At 39.9% G+C, this 20,615-nt stretch overlaps 1 protein-coding gene across 4 annotated transcripts in view; it reads left to right on the top strand.

The window, feature by feature from the left end:
• ATM (ATM serine/threonine kinase) overlaps positions 1-20,615 on the top strand; it is a 109,090-nt gene that overhangs the window by 86,808 nt on the left and 1,667 nt on the right. For 3 of the 4 annotated variants that reach the window (XM_016218203.2, XM_016218205.2, XM_016218207.2), the window contains 9 exons: positions 32-114; positions 1,462-1,602; positions 2,374-2,490; positions 7,802-7,951; positions 9,776-9,941; positions 11,475-11,561; positions 13,415-13,529; positions 16,118-16,181; positions 20,470-20,606. In XM_016218203.2, coding sequence (XP_016073689.2) covers positions 32-114; positions 1,462-1,602; positions 2,374-2,490; positions 7,802-7,951; positions 9,776-9,941; positions 11,475-11,561; positions 13,415-13,529; positions 16,118-16,181; positions 20,470-20,606 — 1,060 coding nt within the window. Of the gene's footprint in view, positions 1-31; positions 115-1,461; positions 1,603-2,373; positions 2,491-7,801; positions 7,952-9,775; positions 9,942-11,474; positions 11,562-13,414; positions 13,530-13,690; positions 15,530-16,117; positions 16,182-20,469; positions 20,607-20,615 lie in introns of those variants that run through there. The other variant, XM_016218206.2, reaches the window with a different exon arrangement.

The following is a 20,615-nucleotide window of genomic DNA, read 5'->3' as shown; positions in this document are numbered from 1 at the left end:
TGTCACTAAAAGCTCTTTATTTTAAATACAGAGGGCATAAAAATTCCAGCAGATCAGCCAATTACTAAACTTAAGAATTTAGAAGACGTGGTTGTTCCTACTATGGAAATTAAGGTAATTTACCATTAACTCTTTTGATTTCTTTTATTAAACTAAATTCCTCCTATTAGGTTAAATCATGTGAAATCACCTTTGTTTGTAGTTCAGAATTGGTTAAATATTGGCAATTTCATTTATTTCACCCTATAGTTGTTGTTTTTTATTAGATTTCCTTTGCTCAAGCATTAAAATGCCTAAAGGCTTCTACTGCTTGCTTTTCTTCTGCCTTCAGCTTCATACCCCCACCTTTTTTTATGAAGAAGGTTACCTTCATTGGCCAGAAGGAGGAAAGATTCCATGTGCTTATGCCAAGATTAACTTTTAACTTGGCAAGAAAGTTCCTAATTGTGTTATTGGTTTTAAAAGTTCTGTATGCATTAGAGTATATTGACCGATGCATTACAGCATTAAGCAGTGCAGTATGTATTACACTATAAAATTGATTGTAATGTACATGATACTTTTAGCTATGTCATAATGATCTTTTATTGTGACAAGTACCCTATGGTCAGGGATATATTTAATAATAATGGTTATAGTTTAGAAAATGATAATTTTAACTACATTGTAAACCTCCCCTTTGAGTTTGCAGTTCAGTGGTTAGTACCTATAGTTTTTGAAGTTAGCTGTATTATGTGGGTTAACTAGTATCTTTCCAGCCATTTCATCAATATTATTTAGCTGAATATTTCTTGAAAATGCCACATTTAGTAGTTACAGTCTAGATAACTCCTCTCCACACTTTTCTAAAATTTACCTTATGTTTTTGTGAAGAATTTACCATTTCTCAGGTGACTTAACATATACTAGTCAGTGTTAAGACATGAACCCTGGTTTTTCAATATTTTTTAGTGACACTATCCTAATTTTGTATACTCTACTTTTATTAAGAGATATTTAGGGAGGTAGTGTTATCTCTGTCACTTTTTTTTTAATTCTCACCCAAGGATATTTTTTCTATTGCTTTTCAGAGAGAGTGGAAGGGAGAGAGAAAGAAACATCGATGTGAGAGAAACTCATTGATTGGTTGCCTCCTGCACGTGCCCCAACAGGGGCTGGGGATCAAGCCTGGAACCGAGGTGCCCTTGACTGGAATCGAACCCAAGACCCTTCAGTCCTTGGGCTGACGTTCTAACCACTGAACAAAACTGGCCAGGGCTCTCTGTCACTTTTTAAAACCTTTTCAATGTCAGATACTCTGTTTCATTTAACAGAAAGTTAAAAGTTAAAGCTCTAGTTCTTAACCAACAGCACATTGTCATTCCTTTCTCTATTTAATATTAAACTTTTTGATGATAATTCATTTTTCTTTAAAAGCAAATAGTGTACCTGACCTATTACCATATTTACATTTTTTATTAGGTGGACCCCACAGGAGAATATGGAAATCTGGTGACTATAAAGTCATTCAAAACAGAATTTCATTTAGCAGGAGGTGTAAATTTACCAAAAATAATAGATTGCGTGGGCTCTGATGGCAAGGAAAGGAGACAGCTTGTCAAGGTAAGACTTTCCTTCTAGGGTGCAGTTCTTAAGAGAGTTAATGGAAAAAGTCAAAAGCTGTAGCTGATATTTTCCTCCTGCTTTATTTGTGTCTTTACTTTTATTCTGAATAATTATAAGTAAGGAAAACTAATAGAAATACATTTCTATTATTTTCTAGAAACAGAATGCTTTTCTCCATTTTTTTGTGTGCTTCTGAAAGATCATCATTATTAAAACAATTGATGGAAGTAAAAGAATACTGTTAACATGTTCAGACACGATGAGGTTAACAATGAGCTTGCTTGTTACAGGAAATATATTTTGGGGGTTGTTGCTTATTTTCCTGAATAGTTCAAGCTGAAGGTCCTTACTTCGATATCCTGAGTCCGGCACTATGCTAAGTGCTAGCAGATTTCCAGACAGGGACAGCAGTTCTCCCTTAATCTGCTCAAAAGCTCTTTGGGCCTTGCTGAGGACTGATGGAGACGGAACAGTGCTGCCCCACCCAGGTCTTTTGCAGCTTGCGCGCAGGTAGAGCTCCAGCTAGTCCAATTACAAAGGCTGGGGGGCTTCCTTTTTCTAAAGTGCCCTGCCTACCGCCCAGTGTTATAGCTTGTTCTAAATGAAAGAACAGCCTTCGGTCTTAATTGTTCAGGAGACTGTTAAGAGGTGCCCCGCTGCTCAGGTTATTTCTGAGTGCCCTTTCACTGTCTGCGAGGACTCTTGGTATGGTTCTATTGTAAAGAGAATGAACCGTGCTTAGTTATTCGTGTTCTGATTATTCTGAAGGGCCGTGACGACCTGAGACAAGATGCTGTGATGCAGCAGGTTTTCCAGATGTGCAATACGCTGCTGCAGAGGAACACCAAGACCAGGAAGAGGAAATTGACTATCTGCACATACAAGGTAACTAGTGTATACTTCTGCTGCTTCCCCGTAGCACATACGTGATGCCATTATTCAGACCAGGGGTCACCAATGTTTATTTTCTGTGAAGGACCAGATGGTAAACATTTGAGACTTCATGGGCCACAAAAGGTCTCTGTGACATACTATTTACATTTTCTTTACAACCCTTTTAACCTGAAACCCCATTCTTAGCTCACAGGCAGTACAAACCTCTTATTTAGTCACATTTTTTTTTTTTTAACAAATTCAATACCTTGTTAACCGACTATTTTGAGCCAGAATTCTCCCGGGGAGCCGGCTACTTTTCCATGTGACCAGTCTGCAAGGTGTTAACTGCAGTTAGATATTTCTTATAATCAGCTAAAGTATTTTTCCTCATCTTAACCATGTGGCTAATTTCTGGTATGAAAGCACTCTTAAAAAGAAAAGTGATACTAAAAAGAAAGTACTGCCCTGGCCGGGTGGCTCAGTTCATTGGATCACCGTCCCCTCCACTGAAGGGTCATGGGTTCGATTCCTGGTCAGGGCACATGCCTGGGCCATGGGTTTGATCCGCAGTCAGCGCGTGTACTGGAGGCAGTCAGTCAATGTTTCTCTTTCTCCCTCTCTCCCTCTCCCCCCCTTGCTCTCTCTAAAATCAATAAAAACATACACTTGGGTGAGGGTTAAATTAATTAAGAAAGGAAGATGTAGTGAAGGGGGGGGCATAGAGGAGATACATGGTGATGGGAAAATAATTTTTTAAAAAGAAGAAAATACTGATTCAATGAAGACTATAGCACATAAAATAGACTTTTGGAAATTTAAATTTGTTGGGTTTTGACTAGGTAATAAGTTTCCATGGTTCAAAAATTCAATTGTAGCAAAAGGTTTGAAGGCTTCTCTTACTCTCAGTCCTGTCATGCGCCTCCCCCATCTTACCCCTATAAGTACCATTTTCATTTGTTTCAAGAGTTATGCAAATAGAATGTATTTCTCTATTCCCCATTTCCATAGAGAAAAAACAAGATACATATCTTTTTTTAAAGTTTAACAGTATATTATAGATGTCTTTCTCATTTTTTAAGAACTGCATTTTCTCTAATTACATGGTTATTGTATAAAGTGGGCATTTGTGTTGTTAGTAGCCTTTGCTATTGCAAACAATGCAATGCTGCAGAGAATAACCTTGAACATATACTATTTCATATATGTACAGGTCACTTGTGGGGTAGATTTCCAAAAAGTGCATCGATGGGTCAGGATAAGTGCACCTGATGCTGGGAGGCAACCAGGGAGGCCAAGGGAGGCTTCAACCAATCCACGTTCCTGTCGGAGCAAGAAGGAATTCAAGGGCATGACAGAAAGATGTAGCAAAGCACAGTAAATTCATTAAAGCCATAAGACGCTCTCGGAAAGTGGGAGTGGGCGACCTGGGAGAATGAGACCGCCATGGGGTTTGGGTGGAACATTTTTATTAAATGTGAGCTAAGGCGGTCCTTGGCCTCACACTGGCGGGGTGACTGCCAGTGCAGCTGGTCCTTGTCTCTCCCCTCCAGATACCAATTTCTTTTTGGTCTTCCTAATTACAGGAAACGGGTCAGTGATGCCTGTGATGTTCCAGCCAGAACAGAGAAGGGAGAGGGTAGAGCTTGAGGCCTTTGTTCCTATGCTAACTTTCCTCCCACAAACCTGCAATTTGGTAGATATTATCACATCACCCTTGATAGAGGGATGTACCAATTTGCATTTCCTCCAGCAGTTTGCCTGAGAAGACATTTCTCAAGTCATGTTATTCTATGAGTTAATCATCTTTGCCCCTTACATTGAATGCTCATTTAGCATGTTTTAAAAAATAGCAGTAAACCCTCATTTTGAAGTGTCTGTTTTCATAGGCCTGTCCTTTTTGGTTTAATTTCTGTATCTCATATTTGTCATTTATTCTATTCTGTAACAAGTATTCATTGTCCATGTTTCTGTGAAGATATAAATAAGTGTATGGATAATTTCCTGTGTATTGGAGAAGAGGCCTTTCAGAGACACTTGGGGTAGTCCTGTACCTGTTTCTTACACCCACAGAATGGTACAACCAATGAGTGTTTATTCTCTCTAGCAAGTTAACTCTGCTTAACCTAGAAGTATTTTAACCATTAAATAAGACTAATTTAAAAATATAATTGAAAAAAGTCCCTCACAGTAATAAAAAGTTTTGATTACATGAAAAAAATTATTAAAAATAACAGGAAAGAGTAAAGGAAAACTAAGAGAAAGGTACCATGTCTTAAGTAGGAAGACATTGAAAAATGTCAGTGCATTCAAATTAATGCATGGACAGTGAAATTTTAATCACTTTTTTAAAACAATTAGCCAGCATTTTTTATATATTTTTTTATTGTTGATTTTAGAGAGAGGAAGGGAGAGGGAGAGGTTGAAACATTGGTGAGAGAGAAACATCAACATCGATTGGCTGCCTCCTGCATGCCAGCATTGTGCCCAAACCCGGGAATGTGCCCTGACCGGGAATCGAACTGGTGACCTCTTGGTGCATAGGTTGACACTCAACCAATGAGCCACACCAGCCAGGCTTAATCAAATTTTTGTAACTTGGAAAAATAATTTAAAAGTTTTTTTTGAAAAATATATTGATGAGGATGACTAAAATGTCTTTGATAAAAGTAATAGGTGAGAGAAGACTATATCCAGGTATACTCAAGCAAATGGTAAAGCTTTAGTAACGGTGATGGTATGGTTAGTAGCATAAGAAAAGACAGATTAAAGAGACAGAGTAAGTAGCCTTAAAACAGATGTTGATGTATACATTTATAAGAAATCAATCTATAACTATGGCTTTTTTAAAGTTCCTGAATATGCCCTGGCCAATGTGACTCAGTGGTTGGAGCCCCAGCCCAAGCACCAGAGGGTCTCGGGTTCAATTTCCAGCCAAGGGCATGTACCTAGGTTCCAGGTTGGATCCCCACCACTGGTCAGGGTGCATGCGGGGGGCACCCAATCAATGTGTCTCTCACTTCTTTGTTTCTCTCTCTCTCCCTCCCTCCCTTTCTCCCTTCCACTCTCTCTAAAAAACACAAAACATTGGAAAAAATATCCTAGGTGAGGATTAACAAAGAAAAAAACGTTCCTGAATAAGTCAAAAAGTACTGTTATCTGAGTACGCTGGGATTATGTGTAATACCTGCTTTTTCATATGTTTCAAGTTCTTCACAACACTTTTTTAAAAAACGTATCTTTATTGATTTCAGAGAGAGGAAAGGAGAGGGAGAGAGAGAGAGAAACATCAATGATGAGAGAGAGTCATTGATCTGCTGCCTCCTGCACACCCCGTGACTGGGGATCAAGCCCACAATTCAGGCATGTGCCCTGACCAGGAATCAAACCAGGATCTCCTGGATCCTAGGTCAGTGCTCAACCGCTGAGCCACACCCAGCTGGGCACATTTTTTTAATTGTAAAAATAATTGTTAAACTAAAAACTGAAAATAGGGGAGCGGGTGGGGGGGGGTGCGGCAAGAAATTAGATCTACCCTCCAAAATTCTGATTGAGTCAGGATATTGTAATTGAAAACAGAACTTAAGTTTGAAACAAATGTAAAACTCTTTAGTTGGGTGGGACAGAAGCAGGGAAGCATATTATTCAGAAGCACCCTTTTCTCTTAGCCTCAAGTCTGTGAGAAATTTGTACATGGAATTTTATAGGATACTAATATAATTGATGCTTTCCATTAGTAGTTTTAAAAAAAGAACTAGTTAGCCCTCAATGAATGCTAAGCAAAAGTTAAACTTAGCCCTCCAAAGCTCAACATTACCCAGTAAAATCTCATTCCTTAGTATTAAAAAAAAGTTAAACTTAGATCAATGCTACTCACACTTGGCAGGCATCATAATCACTTGGAGGGTTTGTTAAAACACAGATTGCTAAACCCCATGCTTAGACTTTTAATTCTAGGATGGGGGCCTGAGAATATACATTTCTAGCAACATACCAAGTGACACTGATGCAGCTGTGGTTCAGGGACCACCCTTTGAGACCTGCCTAGTTACTAGACCAGTATAGTTACTTTGCTATTGATCTAGATTAATTGTAGGACAAAGTTGATGAGCTGTTAGTAGTCTCCCATCTGGCATATATTTTATTTTAATTTTCTTTTTTAATATATCTTTATTGATTTCAGAGAGAGGAAGGGAGAGGGAAAGAGAGAGATAGAAACATCAATGATGAGAGTCATTGATCAGCTGCCTCTCCCGCACACCCCCTAATGGGGATGGAGCCCACAACCTGGGCATGTGCCCTGACTGGGAATCAAACCGTGATTCTCCTGGATCATAGGTCAGTTAGCTGAACCATTGAGCCAGGCCGGCTGGGCTGGCATATATTTTAATGATTGCTGAGAAGTTCTTAGAGGGCAGGTATTCTGTAATGTAAAGGAAAGGAAATTTTTATGCTCTAAATACCAGGGTTTTAGATAGCAAAGATGATAACTGAAGAATTGGTTTACAGTGGGTTGCAAAAAAGTAGGGGCTATAGGAGTATATCCTGATTTTCTCAGAAAGCAGCTAAGGTTTCCAAGCAGATACATTGTTGACCCTCCAGAGTTCATTGCTATAAACCATGAACGAGAGAAGGCCTTGACCTGGAATATTTTTAAAATTTATTTTTAATTTAAATATAGTTGTTATATAATCTTATGTTGGTTATATTTTGTCTACTTGAAATTAGATCTACCCTCCAAAATTCTGATTGAGTCGGGATATTGTAATTGAAACTACACTATGTCTGTTAATAATGTGTCATCATTTTTAATCTTCCCAGTAAAATTGCCCATTTTATGTTGAGAAATACATTCCTCTTGGTGAAGCTAACAAGATCCTAAAGCAACAATACATATACTTGCAATTATTGAGGTATACTAAAACTGAGACTACAATATTTTCCAAAGTGAAATTCTTCAAACTTGTTTGATATTAAAAGTATAAAAAAAGCAGGGTTAATTCCTCATCCAAATGGAACAAACTAAGTATGGCTCAGTACAGGCAATGAAGGGCATCATTAACAGGATTGACTTCTCGAGGGAATTGTGGAGACTAAGAGATGAGCAGGTTCTCAGAAGTCTAAGCAGCAAGCTAGAAAATCTTACTCTTTGAGCTTAAGTATATTTTTGGTTGCTTTCCTCCAAGGAGCTTTGTCTCCTATGGACAGAGAAATAGTAATTCAACTTGGAAAAATGTTTCACACCAACTCTGATAGTTGAGCAACTGTCACGTGCTGTTTAATGCCCTTTCATAATCAAAAGGTATCTAATCTCTAACTTCAGGTGGTTCCCCTTTCTCAGCGAAGTGGTGTTCTTGAATGGTGCACGGGAACTGTCCCTATTGGTGAATTTCTTGTTAACAATGAGAATGGTGCTCATAAAAGATACAGGCCAAACGATATCAGTGCCTATCAGTGCCAGAAGAAAATGTTGGTAAGTGACACTCATAAGTATGAGTTATTGCAAGATTGTTTAATAGCTTATTAAAGCTGATAGTTATCAAATATTATAGAATACAAAAGGTTTAATTTCAGCCAATAATTGTTAATGATAACTAAGTAAAAGAAAGTAAGCTCACCAGAATGAAAAGGTGTATGAATGGAAAAGGAAGGTTTTTTAACTGTTTAATGTCAACCCTTGTCTGATAAGAAATTTTAACATTTTTCAATGTATGCTAATTCTTAACAAAACACTGAAACCAAAAAAAATATGAAATAATTTTTATATGAACCTAATATAGAGAACTTCTAAGACCCTTGCCACATTACACAGGTCATTTGGTCTGACATACACTCAGTCAGCAACATTTATTGAATCCCTCCTCTGTGCCAGGTGAGATTTCACAAATTAGAAATTTCACAGATGATATGACTAATCATCATTGTATTTATCCCATTGAAAGATGAGAAGAAATGCAGAGAATTTCACTTGCCCACGGTCAGGGAGCAAGGATTTGAACCTTGTCTCTCCAACTCTAAAATCCATTTCCTTTTCCTTTTATTGTGCAGGGTACAGTGTGGGCTCAGAGGAGGAAGTGGTTAGGTCTCCTGGGATTGGCAGAGTAGAGGGAATCAGATTCAGGAAAGGCTTCGTGGAGGAGATGGTGTTTGAGCAAAGTTTTGTAAAGGAATTTGTCTTCCAAGAAGGAGATACAAGCAAAGGAGGCGTGAACACGCAGGTTAAAGACAGTGTAGGGTTAGCCTTTGAGGAGGAGCACATAGGAGATTGGAGCAGTAATCATTAGTCAAAAAAATGGAGATTGCTTTATGATGTGCTAAGAAATTTGCATTTTACCCTGTAGGCAACAGAGAACTCTTGAGAAGAATATTAATATCAGATTTGCATTTTAGAAAGATAACTGACAGCGCTATGGGTTATATTTTTGGGAAATCCCACTAGAGGCATGAGGCGCAGGGGATCTGAACTAAGACTCGTAACAGTAGGAATGGTGAATAGGGGGTACGTGTAAGAAATATTAGGTAGGCGGAAATGATAGGATTTGGTTACTGATTACAGGTGGGATTGGTGAAAAAGAGTAATCAGTGGCACCCAGTTTTCTGGTTGGGGTGATTGGAGGGGCTGTTTACTGTGTCAAAAAATAGAGGAAGTGGCAGAGCTTTGCCACAGCTGAGAAGGTGGATTAGTTTGGATTTGGAAGTGATCCCAGTGAAGATGCTCAGTGGGCAGTTGAAAAAGCTCATCAGGCTGGAGCTTAGTAAAGGTGTCCTAGCCAAAGGTAGGGATTTGGAAGTCATCAGCACATAGGTGAGAGTTGAGCCCATTGAAGTAGACAGACTTTGCTTTGGGAAAGTGTTATAGTGTATAGTGAGAAGATGTTAGGGGACAGATATGAGATCTGTCAGCTACTTTGCCATCTATCAGTGATTCTTCGATTCTTCCTCCGGGTCTCTGTTTCCTGTCCCACTGATAGTCATGATACCACCTAAGACTCTCTGGAGCTACCTTTGTCATTTTTGTGTTTACTTCCACGTAGATTACAGGGTCATGCAAGTTAGAATTTACTTTAAAACAGTCACTATTGGTGTGCCTCCTTCCACTAATATTAACATGAAAGCCCTAAGGAGTTAGGAACCTTATTAATTGCTTCCCTCACCAAACTGTTAGCTTCTTGTGAGTAGAGATATCTTTTTATGCCTCTATGTCTATCATACTATTTTCCATATAGACACTATTAGTAGACTTAAATTAGTTGAACACAATATTGAGAAAATAATTTTATATTTAATCTATTTAAAGGATGTGCAAAAGAAGTCTTACGAAGAGAAATATGAAACCTTCATGCTTATTTGTCAGAATTTTCAACCAGTTTTTCGTTACTTCTGCATGGAAAAATTCTTGGACCCAGCTGTTTGGTTTGAGAAACGATTGGCCTATACTCGCAGTGTGGCTACTTCTTCTATTGGTAATCTTATATATTTCAGTAGATTCAGCACTTCCTACATTCTTAGTTGCATTTGATGATGGTGTTGGTGGTTGTCAACCAAACCATCTTCTTCATTAGGTCATTGAGTTTCTTGGCCATCCTGATTCTTAGCTTATAATTGTAGCTCTTCTTAGCTTTTATAGAAAATTCTCCTGCCCTAAGGTAGAGAAATAAGACTGGTTATTCTTTTTTTAAAGAATAGTTTATTGATTTTTAGAGAGAGAGGAGGGGAGAGAGAGAAACATTGATGTGAGAGCGAAACATTGATTGGCTTCCTCCTGCATGCCCCATGCCTGGGATCGGCCCCCAACCAGGGCATGTGCCCTGACCGGGAATCGAACCAGCAGCCTTTCTGTGCAGGGGACAATGCCCAACCAATGGAACCACACCGGCCAGGGCTATTCTTTTTTGTTTAGTAGTGAATGTGGTTTATTTTCTCTTCCTGAATTCACATTATTTTCTGAGATTTTTCTTTGGAAAATAATAAAACCCATGATAACTTCATGTAAGTTATTTCCTTTTATTATTTTTATTTTTTGCATAGGACCTCTATAATCTCTTAATATTGTCACCCAATGATTGATTCTGTTTAATAGAATTTTGTTTTTGGAATAGAAATAATATTCAGTGTACAATGTATATTTTTACTTCATGGTTTTGTGGGGGTTTTTAAATTTCTAACAGACTGGAATAGCTAGAAAGAGTCATTAAAACCTTAGAGTATGAGAACTAACAAGAACATCAGAGATCTTTTAATCTACTGGTTTTTAACTGACGACTACCTCCATCACCCCAGGAAGGCAGGGCATGTATGTTTTGAAAAAAGTCGTAGGTAATTATGAAATCCTCTTCTTTTCTGCATTGGGGATCATTCATCTGATTCAACTAACTTAGCTTATAAACAAGAAAGTAGGCCCAGTTAATGGTAGAGCAAGCCAGGTGCTAGGGCATCCTGACTCCCTATGTGGTGTCTTTTCTGTAACAACCTAGTGTCTTTCTGTAGGTTAAAGGCATTTTAAGGCATGTCATAATCTGTCTTAAAAATAGAAATGCAGTTTTTTCTGCTATATAGTTGGTGAAATGAATTAATGATTAATTTGTGTTAAATACAATCAAGCGGAAGAAAGTTTCACTGAAGAATGAAGATTTACTCATAGGTTACTCAATATCTGAATGCATACAATGCACTGCTTTGGCCCTGGTAAATAATGGTCTCAACTTTAACCACACCAGTTTTGAAGTACTGATATTTTTAAATGTGTGCTTTATTAGTAAAGGGAAAACTTTTTAGCAAATCATCTTACAATTTGTAAAGTGCAATATAAACAAAAATACCTGGCGAGATTTGACTTCAATTCAAAATGGCCAGTTACGTACTTGATTTCCTTTAAGTAAAAAGCCCAAGCTACTTAAAAATTATATAGTGTAAAGTCAGTGATAATAGTTGAAATTGACTAAATATGTTATTAGAAATAGATGATATCAGTGATTTCCGGTTGTTTTTTTCACCAGTTGGTTACATACTTGGACTTGGTGATAGACATGTACAGAATATCTTGATAAATGAGCAGTCAGCAGAACTTGTACATATAGATTTAGGTAAGTAATAAAAGATACATATTTTTATTTTGTTTAATAAATATTTAGTCATCAATAAACGTCGTTTTCCTACCAAGAAGAAGTAGCAGGTTATAGGAATGGGGAGACAGTGTGCCGGCCTAAAGCTTGCATGTAATTGAGGAGCTTGAGAGAGAGAGGTTGCTACCAGGCTGTAAAAAGCCAAGCTAAGAAGTTTCAACTTCAGTCTGTTAAACAGTGAAAAGTAAATGAAGATATATTTACGCTGGACATGATTACATTTGATTATTGGAATGATCATTTGGGAGCAGTATTCGCAGCAGGCAGCTAAGTTAGTGGGCATTGCAATAGTTTAGACGAGAGGGTGAACAGTTGGGCTACATTTGTAGACCAGGGCATTGGAACCGGGGGCACATTTCAGTAGTAACCTGCACCAGTGATACTAGGTGTGGAAAACAGTGGGGGGCCTCCAGCGTAACTGAAGTTTCTAGTGAGGAACACAGCAGATTTTGTAACGAATAAGGAAGCAGTGGGTTTAGTTTCACACATTGTCTCGAGGTGTTGATGGGGCTTCCAGGGGGAGTAGGCAGTTTAATATACAGGAGAGCAGAGAAGTTGCGTGTAATGACATGTAGAACGTTCAGCAAATAGGTTTCAGGTGAAGCCAGTGGACTGGAAGAGGTTCTGACGCCAGACATGAGCCTTGATAAAGAGGACCGGGGATGGGACCGTAGGGAATGAAAAGGCTGAGTCCGAGGAGAAACAGAAATAACCACATGGGATGAGTGCTGAGAACAGGCCTTTCTGTGTAACAGTCAATCAGCCTCAGAGGCCTGGGAGGTAGGTAACCTTTGGGTAGAGCGGGTGAGTGAGACTGAAAAGGCAAGGACTGAGTGGAGGTGAAAGATGTGCAGTCTAAGAATGTGGAATTGTTCTGCAAGAAGTTGAAAGGAAGCGGGGAGAGGAATTTGCCACAGAGATGAGACAGAGACACATTCAGTCCTTTTTTTGTTTGTTTTGAGGGGCTTTTGTTTGCTTTTTTAATATGAGAGAGGCATGAACATGTTAGATGTTGATAAGATACAGGAAAGAGACAAAGATAATTCAGGTAGAAAGGGGTAAGTAAAAAACATGCAAAGCAGTGTAAGAGGCACTTTCCTCAGGTGACAACCCTGCGTTTGTAGTGGGGCCATGGTGTCACCATGACTTCCTCAGGCAGCCCTAACATGCCTGGTGTTGAAGGGCTAGTCTGGAGGGTGAGGTGTGGGCGGCAGGGAGAGCTGAGGTACTCGTGAGAGTAATCAACGTGCAGTCTATGCTGTGAGCTGAGCAGGGAAGGGAGGGAAGCTAATGGACCAGAAATCTCCGCGAGTTTGAAGACTGTTTAATAAAGTAAATGTAAAGAAGAGGATTTGATTAGAATGTAGAATTTAAGATTTCTAAGAAGGTGCAGCTTTTAGGAAATTAGAAATTCTACAGTGTAATCCATATAAGTGGTTTACTAAGAGACAGTTAAATTGAATTCCATTAGAAAAAGTTCAGGAATTTTATAAATTCAAATATATTGATGTATGTATATATGTGTACATGTCTGTATAGCCTCTGCATTTTAAATTCTACCTGTAACTACTTCATTTTTTAAAATCACCCTTTAATCTATCTTTCTCTAATTATGTCAAGAAGTAGTTAATGTTTTTAACAGTGGTGGAGATCAGGAAACCAGGCTGAACAGAAATAGAATAAACTTCTGTGTGTTATAACACTGAGGGGATATAGGTGACCAGTTATTTGGTGCCTCTACAAAGTTCACATGCCAGTTGGGAGGAAAGTCCATTAGCTATGGAGCCTCCTAACCTCACTGTGTTTTTTCTTAGGAGTTGCTTTTGAACAGGGTAAAATCCTTCCTACTCCTGAAACAGTCCCTTTTAGACTCACCAGAGATATTGTGGATGGAATGGGGATTACTGGTGTTGAAGGCGTCTTCAGAAGGTAAGTGACGTAAGGTAGGGCAGATAATTTTTAATGTCAAAGTCATTTGGATTATTGATTTCTATAGATTACAGAATTCATTGCTAGAATTACACCCCAGTGCTTTGCCGGTACTAAGGAAAAGACCCTGGGTGAATAGTAATCGTTTCCCCTTCTTTCAGATCACCTGGGACCTCACCCAATATTTCATATATACTGTCCATCCTGACCTCCTCTGGAAGAGCCTGCCTGCCGTTAGTGCCTTTGTTCTAGCTCACTCTTTCTTTTTACTGCTCGAAACTCCTGTTGGGTGCTCGTCATTGGGCATGTAAACTGTCCCGAAGGAGCTTACAATCTAGTTGCGGTGCCTGCTAAAAGAAATGTGCGGTTCCCTGTGGTTTTCCCAGCGTAGGGGTATGCAAGGGCAGGTTCTAGTTAAAGTAAACTAATAATTACCGTAACAAGTAATGACTGAAAGAAATATTTTATAGTATTGTGTTATTCTTATATTCACATGTATAATTATTAAAGTATAGTTGGCATACCCTATTTTATTAGTTTCAGGAATACAACGTAGGGATTTGATATTTATATACCTTACTGTGTGATCACCATGATAAATCTAATAGCCATAGGTCACCATACAAACTTATTATGTTATTGACTGTGTTCCTTGTGCTGTGTATTCCATCCCTCTGACTTATTTATTTTATGACTGGAATTTGCACTTCTTAATCCCTTTCACCTTTTCATCCATTCCCCCCACCCTCTGGTAACCGTCAGTCTGTTCTCTGTGTCTGTGAGTCTGTTTCTGATTTGACTTGTTGATTTTTATTTCTTAGATTCCACATATAAGTGAGATCATAGGGTATTTAGCTTTGTTTGTCTGACTTATTTCACTAGTATAATACTCCTAGGTCTACTTAATGGCTTTTGTTGCTGTTGCTTGGGGAGACACAGCTAAAAAAAATATCGCTAGGACTAATGTCAGAGTTTATGGCCTATGTTTTCTTCTAGGAGTTTTGTGGTTTTAGGTTTTATACTTAAGTCTTTTAACTTATTTTGAGTTTATTTTTGTATTTGGTATAAAAGAGAGATCTAGTTGTATTTTTTTGCATTGTTGCAATCACATACATATATGTGATTTTATATATATATAATCACATCCTCTTTATCCATTCAGCTATTGATGAACACCTAGGTTGTTTCCATATCTTGGCTATTGTAAATAATGCTGCAGTGAACATAAGGGTGCATATATCTTTTCCAATTAGTGTTTTCATTTTATTTTTATAAATACCCAGAAGTGGAATTGCCGAGTTGTATGACAGTTCTATTTTTAATTTTTTGAGGCACCCCCATACTATTTTCCATAGTGGCTGCACCAATTTACAATCCCACCAACAGCGCACAAGGGTTCCCTTTTCTCCACACCCTCGCCAGCACTTGTTTGTTGACTTTTTGATAGTAGCCATTCTAACAGATGCGAGGTGATATCTCATTGCAGTTTTGATTTACATTTCCCTGGTGATTGGTGATGTTGAGCATCTTTCCATGTTTGTTGGCCGTCTACAGGGTGAGGCAAAAGTAGGTTTATAGTTGTGAGTACATGAAACACAGATTTTATTCTTTTTTTAAATTTATTTTTATTGTTGAGAGTATTACAGATGCCCCCCATTTCCTGTTTTGCCCCCCACAGATTTTATTCTTGTATTATTATTTATTAATTATTGTATTATTTTCCATACGAACAACTGTAAGCCTGCTTTTGCACCCTGTATGTCTTCTTTGGAGAAATGTCTATTCAGGTCCTCTGCCCATTTTTTAACTGGGTTGTTTGTTTTCTGATGTTGAGTTCTTTATATATTTTGGATATTAACCTCTTACCAGATATGTCATTAATAGGTTGTCTTTTTGTTTTGTTGATGGTTTCCTTCGCTGTGCAAAAGCTTTGTAGTTTGATAATGCTTTTGTTGCTGTAGCCTAGAGAGACACATCTTAAAAAAATATTGCTAAGATCCATATCAAAGAGTTTACTGCCTATGTTTTATTCTAGGAGTTTTATGATTTTTAAGTCTTACATTTAAGTCTTTAATCCATTATTTTTGTACATGGTGTCCAGTTTTATTTTTTTGCATGTATCTGTACAGTTTTTCCAACACCATTTATTGAAGAGGCTGTCTTTTCCCCATTGTGTGTGCTTGCCTCCTTTGCCCTGGAATAAGTTGCCATATAAGTGTGGATTTATTTCTGGGTTCTCTGTTCTGTTCCATGTAGGTATATATTTGTATTCATCTTAGAAACATCTACTGAAAGCCCACTCTGCCAAGTGTTATGCTCTTTGAGATATTAATTTGGAAATTAACAGTAGTCTCAGTATACTACACATGAAGATAGATAGAAAGATGATAGATAGATGATAGGTAGGTAGATAGATGATAGGTAGATGATAGATAGATGATAGATGATGATGATGATGGTAGATGATAGATAGATAGATAGATAGATAGATAGATAGATAGATAGATAGATAGATAGATAGATAGATGATAGATGGATGTTGAAAACATCGGTGTGTAACAAAACCCATATTTACAATGTGTTTGTAGATGCTGTGAGAAAACCATGGAGGTTATGAGAAATTCTCAGGAGACGCTGTTAACCATTGTAGAGGTAAAGTATATTATAAGGAAATTTTTATCTCCCTACCTGGTAGAATGTATCTTGTCAGCGGGTTAGTGGTTTGAAGGCCAGTGCTGCATTTTAAGGTGGTGGAGTGATGCGGGAGGGTGGGGGCCGCACCCCTCGGTAACTGGCGGTGTAGAATGCCTCCAGGTCCCGCAAGTGCCCTAGCATGTTACAGCATAACAAGTGATCTCTAGTCTTGAATACGTAAATCAGCACTTTCACATCTTCGATATGTCGTTTGGTATTGATTGTTTTCAGGACCGATTCCGTAGCGGGATTAAGAGAAGTCTCTAGGTTAGCTCCTTTTCCCTGCCCACGCCCAGAGCCATCGAGTCAGCGGTTCGTGGAGGGAGGGGCCGTGGAGTAAGGTGAAACGGGCTTGCTGCCGGTGCTCGCTCAGGGCTGCTCTGCTGCCTTACCTTGGGACGGCTACCCAGCGGGGATTTGGCCCACAGAACCGGAGGCCTCATCAGGCTCACTGCCTCATGCTAAACAGGGCAGAACGGGAAGGAAGTCAGGCAAACTCCAGTGCTCATGACCTTCGCTCTAGCCGGCGAGAGCTGCGCACCTAGCGCAGGCATTCACTGCCTTGGTAAAGGGTGGGTACAGCAGAGATTAGGAGCCTTTCCCCCTCAGGGAAGCATGGGAAGTAGAGTGTAGGCACCCCTGTCTTAAATTCTTTAGTTTTTTGTTCCTTTAACCCGGTGGTGCTGGACCTGGCTGGACTTCATTGTCACCTGTACTGCTTTTAAAAAATATCAATGCTGACCTAACTTCTAGGCATGGGGCAAGAGCATTTGTATTTTTTAAAAGCTCTCCTACTGCACAGCCAAGGTTGAAAATCACTGCCTTTAATTCTCTGGCATTACCTTTCAGCCTATGATCAATAAGGGTGGGGCTGTAGCCTGTGTAGAGGGAAATTAACAGTCTGTAGGGTGGTCCTGTGTCCAGTTTATGAACAAAGGCCTCTCTATAGATCTTTGGAGTGCTGGTTGCAATATAGATTTTTGCTACAAAGGGGGTGCTAAAATAGATCCCAATGATATGTTGGTAATTTAAATACAAGGCTATGTTGTTTCCCAGGCTGAATGAAAATGCATTCCCTTTTCTTTTTCCATTTCAAATTATGTTCATACATGTCACTTATTGCAGTTTGCCATTGGTTCTGCAGTAAGAGTAAATGATAACCTGGATGCCTCCAAAATGTAGGAAGTAAAATCTAAAATCTAATTTATCTTGCCTTTTTGCATTTAAGACAACAAGTCCAAACTTTTCAAATATTATTTAAGATCCAGAGAAGTTTAACATGTTGCCTGGTATTTTACTCTGCTCAGTATCAGGCAGAGGATTTATCATGCCTGGGTGGATTTGGGGGCTCCTCCCGTAGCCATGCCCTGACTTCACGCTTGCTGGAAGGGAGTAGTTTCTTCAAGGCCTCAGAAGTGTTCTTAGTGGAATGCCAGATTGCTGTGAGCCTCGTTCTTTAAGCAGTGGTAGGATTTCAAATTAGAGAAGTAACAGTAGCCAAACTACCTGGGGGTTCCTATACCATTGTAAGTGAAAATGGACACATGGGGTCCCGGGCCTCTTGTCACTACTTGAGCCAAATTAAGCAGAGACAAGGTTGAATCATACATGAGTGTTTATTCCAATAATGCCAGCAGTATGGGGAGAGCGGTCGGTCACCCTGGAAATTCTGCTCTGACTCGCCTTGACAGTTGGTTGATTATATACCAGTGAGGGAAGAGGTAACTACATGCAGCTGCGAGCTGCAAGTGTAACAGAGAAAGGGGGCGAGGAGGGGGTCTGCAGCCTGGCCTTCAGGAGCTCAAAGTCCAATAACAAGGTGTTTAATCTTCTGTGATGTTACAAACAGCTCAGCCCTTCCCTGGGACCAGAGAATGGTCAGTGTTCAAACTCACAGGGGCGGGTCAGGGTGCGGGCACAGCAACCAGATCAAATCGTGTCCAGTCCTTGGTCTGTTCTCCAAATGTATTTCTTTCCTGAGTGCTGGACCATCGAGGCATCTTATCTTTTTACAGCCTTGTTTCAGCCTCCAGTTTCCTGGGTCTGTAAGAAAACTCATTTATAGTTAGTAAGGTAAATAATGATTAAACAACTGTGGCTCTGTGTTTTTTTTTTAAATATGTCTTTATTGATTTCAGAGGGAGAGAGAGATAGAAACATCAATGATGAGTCATTGATCGGCTGCCTCCTGCACGCCCCCTGCTGGGCATGGAGCCCGCAACCCGGGCATGTGCCCTGACGGGGAATCGAACCGCAATCTCCTGAATCCTAGGTCGATGCTCAGGCGCTGAGCCACGCGGCCAGGCAGTGGCTCTATTCTTATTATGTGCCTTCCCCACTATCATAAGGACTTCAGATTTTAACTGAGTGAGATGGAAACTGTCAGAGGGTGTTGAGGCTGGGAAGTGATTTGCATCTCCACCTACAATAACTGTGTCACTTACAAGATCACCCTCTCATGCTTTACGTATTTTCCATGGAGCTACCCAGTCTTCCCTATGTGAATCTGTTCAGATTTCCTGAAATCATTTGATGTGCTTGTCCCGATCTTTAAGAGTATTTTGCCAACTGAAGACTGCATCCTCAGCTAGGAGGTTGCTTTTCAGTGGCAGCGTGGGCCCTAGTCCTCTGGAATGCCACTCCAGGCTCCTCTCTTATATCCACTACTTTTCCTGTCTTAGGTTTCATTGAGTCACAGTCGCTGTTTCTGATGTACTATCAATGAAAGCATCTCCTTACTTCCCAAATCCCTCTTTTTGTTGTTTTGTTAATTCTTACCTGAGGATATTTTTTCCATTGATTTTTAGAGAGAGTGGAAGGGAGGGAGGCAGAGAGGGAGAGAGAGAAGCGTGGATGTAAGACACATCCATTGGTTGCCTCCTGCATGCACCCCCAACCAGGGCCGGGATCGAACCTGCAACCTGGGTATGTGTCCTTGACTAGAAATCGAACCTGCGACCCTTTGGCAGGCAGGCCGATGCTCTAACCACTGAGCCACACCAGCCAGGGCCCAAATCCTCGAGCACTTCGACTTAGGTGCATTTCCCTTTCCCTCTCGGTGTGTTCGTCTTTCCTGGCCTTCCTGGCTGCTGCCGCTTCCTGACAGACCATTCTGTCCTCCAAGATTTTTATCAGTTCTACTAAGGAAATCTCTCTCTTTAACTCCATGGTTCTTAGCCAAGGGCAGTTGTGTCCCTTAGAGGATAGTTGGCAATGTCTGAAGACATTTTTGGTTGTCCTAATGGGGCAGGGGGTGGGTGGGGATACTACCGACACTGGCTTGTTTGGGCCAGCGAGGCCACTTACATCCTGTGCATAGGACAGCCCTGAGCAAGGAAGTGTCCAGCTCCAAAACCAGCAGTGCCGAGGTGAGAACCTCTGCTCTGTCTAGTCAGTCTCTATTCCCTTATTGTTTTCATTCAGCCACTTCTGTCTGATAGTAAGACTAAAGTATACTTTTCAGATTACTTCCTCCTTAATTCCAGAATTTGCAGATATTCCTAATACAAGCCCTTGGGATTGAAATAATTTAATTGTGGTGTTTCTGTACTTCAGCCCAAACAGACCATGCAGTCTCTTTACAATTGGGGTCCTCATTCCTTTTCATTAGTTGATTAATAAAATAGACCTCCCTTTTGTGGGTGAAACTGGTTTGGATCTCTAAAGTCTAAAGCGATGGCAGTGCTCAAATTGAAGTCACATAGGGCCCCTGAATTTATGGGCAAACTACATATATTCAAAGTCACTCCCTCCACAGTTTTTAATGGCCCAGTAAGGAAACATGGCTCAAGGGATGTCACTGCCGCCCACCATGGAGGAAAAATGAATTCAGAATGGGCTAAGAAGCCCGGAACATTATGCTCGTATAGTTTCCTCCATAAGGAAACAAGAGGCCTATGCAGTAAATTTGCCCCTCCCCCAAGCCAACTACCGTATGATTGGTCTCTTGTTATTTTTTTAAAGATTTTTTTTAATTGACTCTTTTTTAGAGTGAGAAAAACATTGATGTGAGAGAGAAACATCTATCGACTGCCTACTGCATGCCCCCTACTGGGGATCGAGCCCAAAACCAGGGCATGTGTCCTGACTGGGAATCAAACTGACAGCATTTCAGTGCACTCGACAATGCCCAGTCTCACTGAACCACAGCGGCCACGGCTGGCCTGTTGTTTTTATAATACGGGGTCTCCTGTTTCTGACATCGTCCAAATGCATGTTGTTCTCATACTAAGTTCTCTCTGCCTAGGTCCTCCTGTACGATCCTCTCTTTGACTGGACCATGAACCCTTTGAAAGCTTTGTATTTACAGCAGAGGCTGGAAGATGAAGCTGAGCTCCACTCCACCCTGAATGCAGATGACCAAGAATGCAAACACAGTCTCAGGTGAGCAGT

Source organism: Miniopterus natalensis, chromosome 11 (genome assembly GCF_054644295.1).
Source record: "Miniopterus natalensis isolate mMinNat1 chromosome 11, mMinNat1.hap1, whole genome shotgun sequence".
NCBI lineage: Eukaryota > Metazoa > Chordata > Mammalia > Chiroptera > Miniopteridae > Miniopterus > Miniopterus natalensis.
This window is presented reverse-complemented; position numbering and strand designations above follow the sequence as displayed.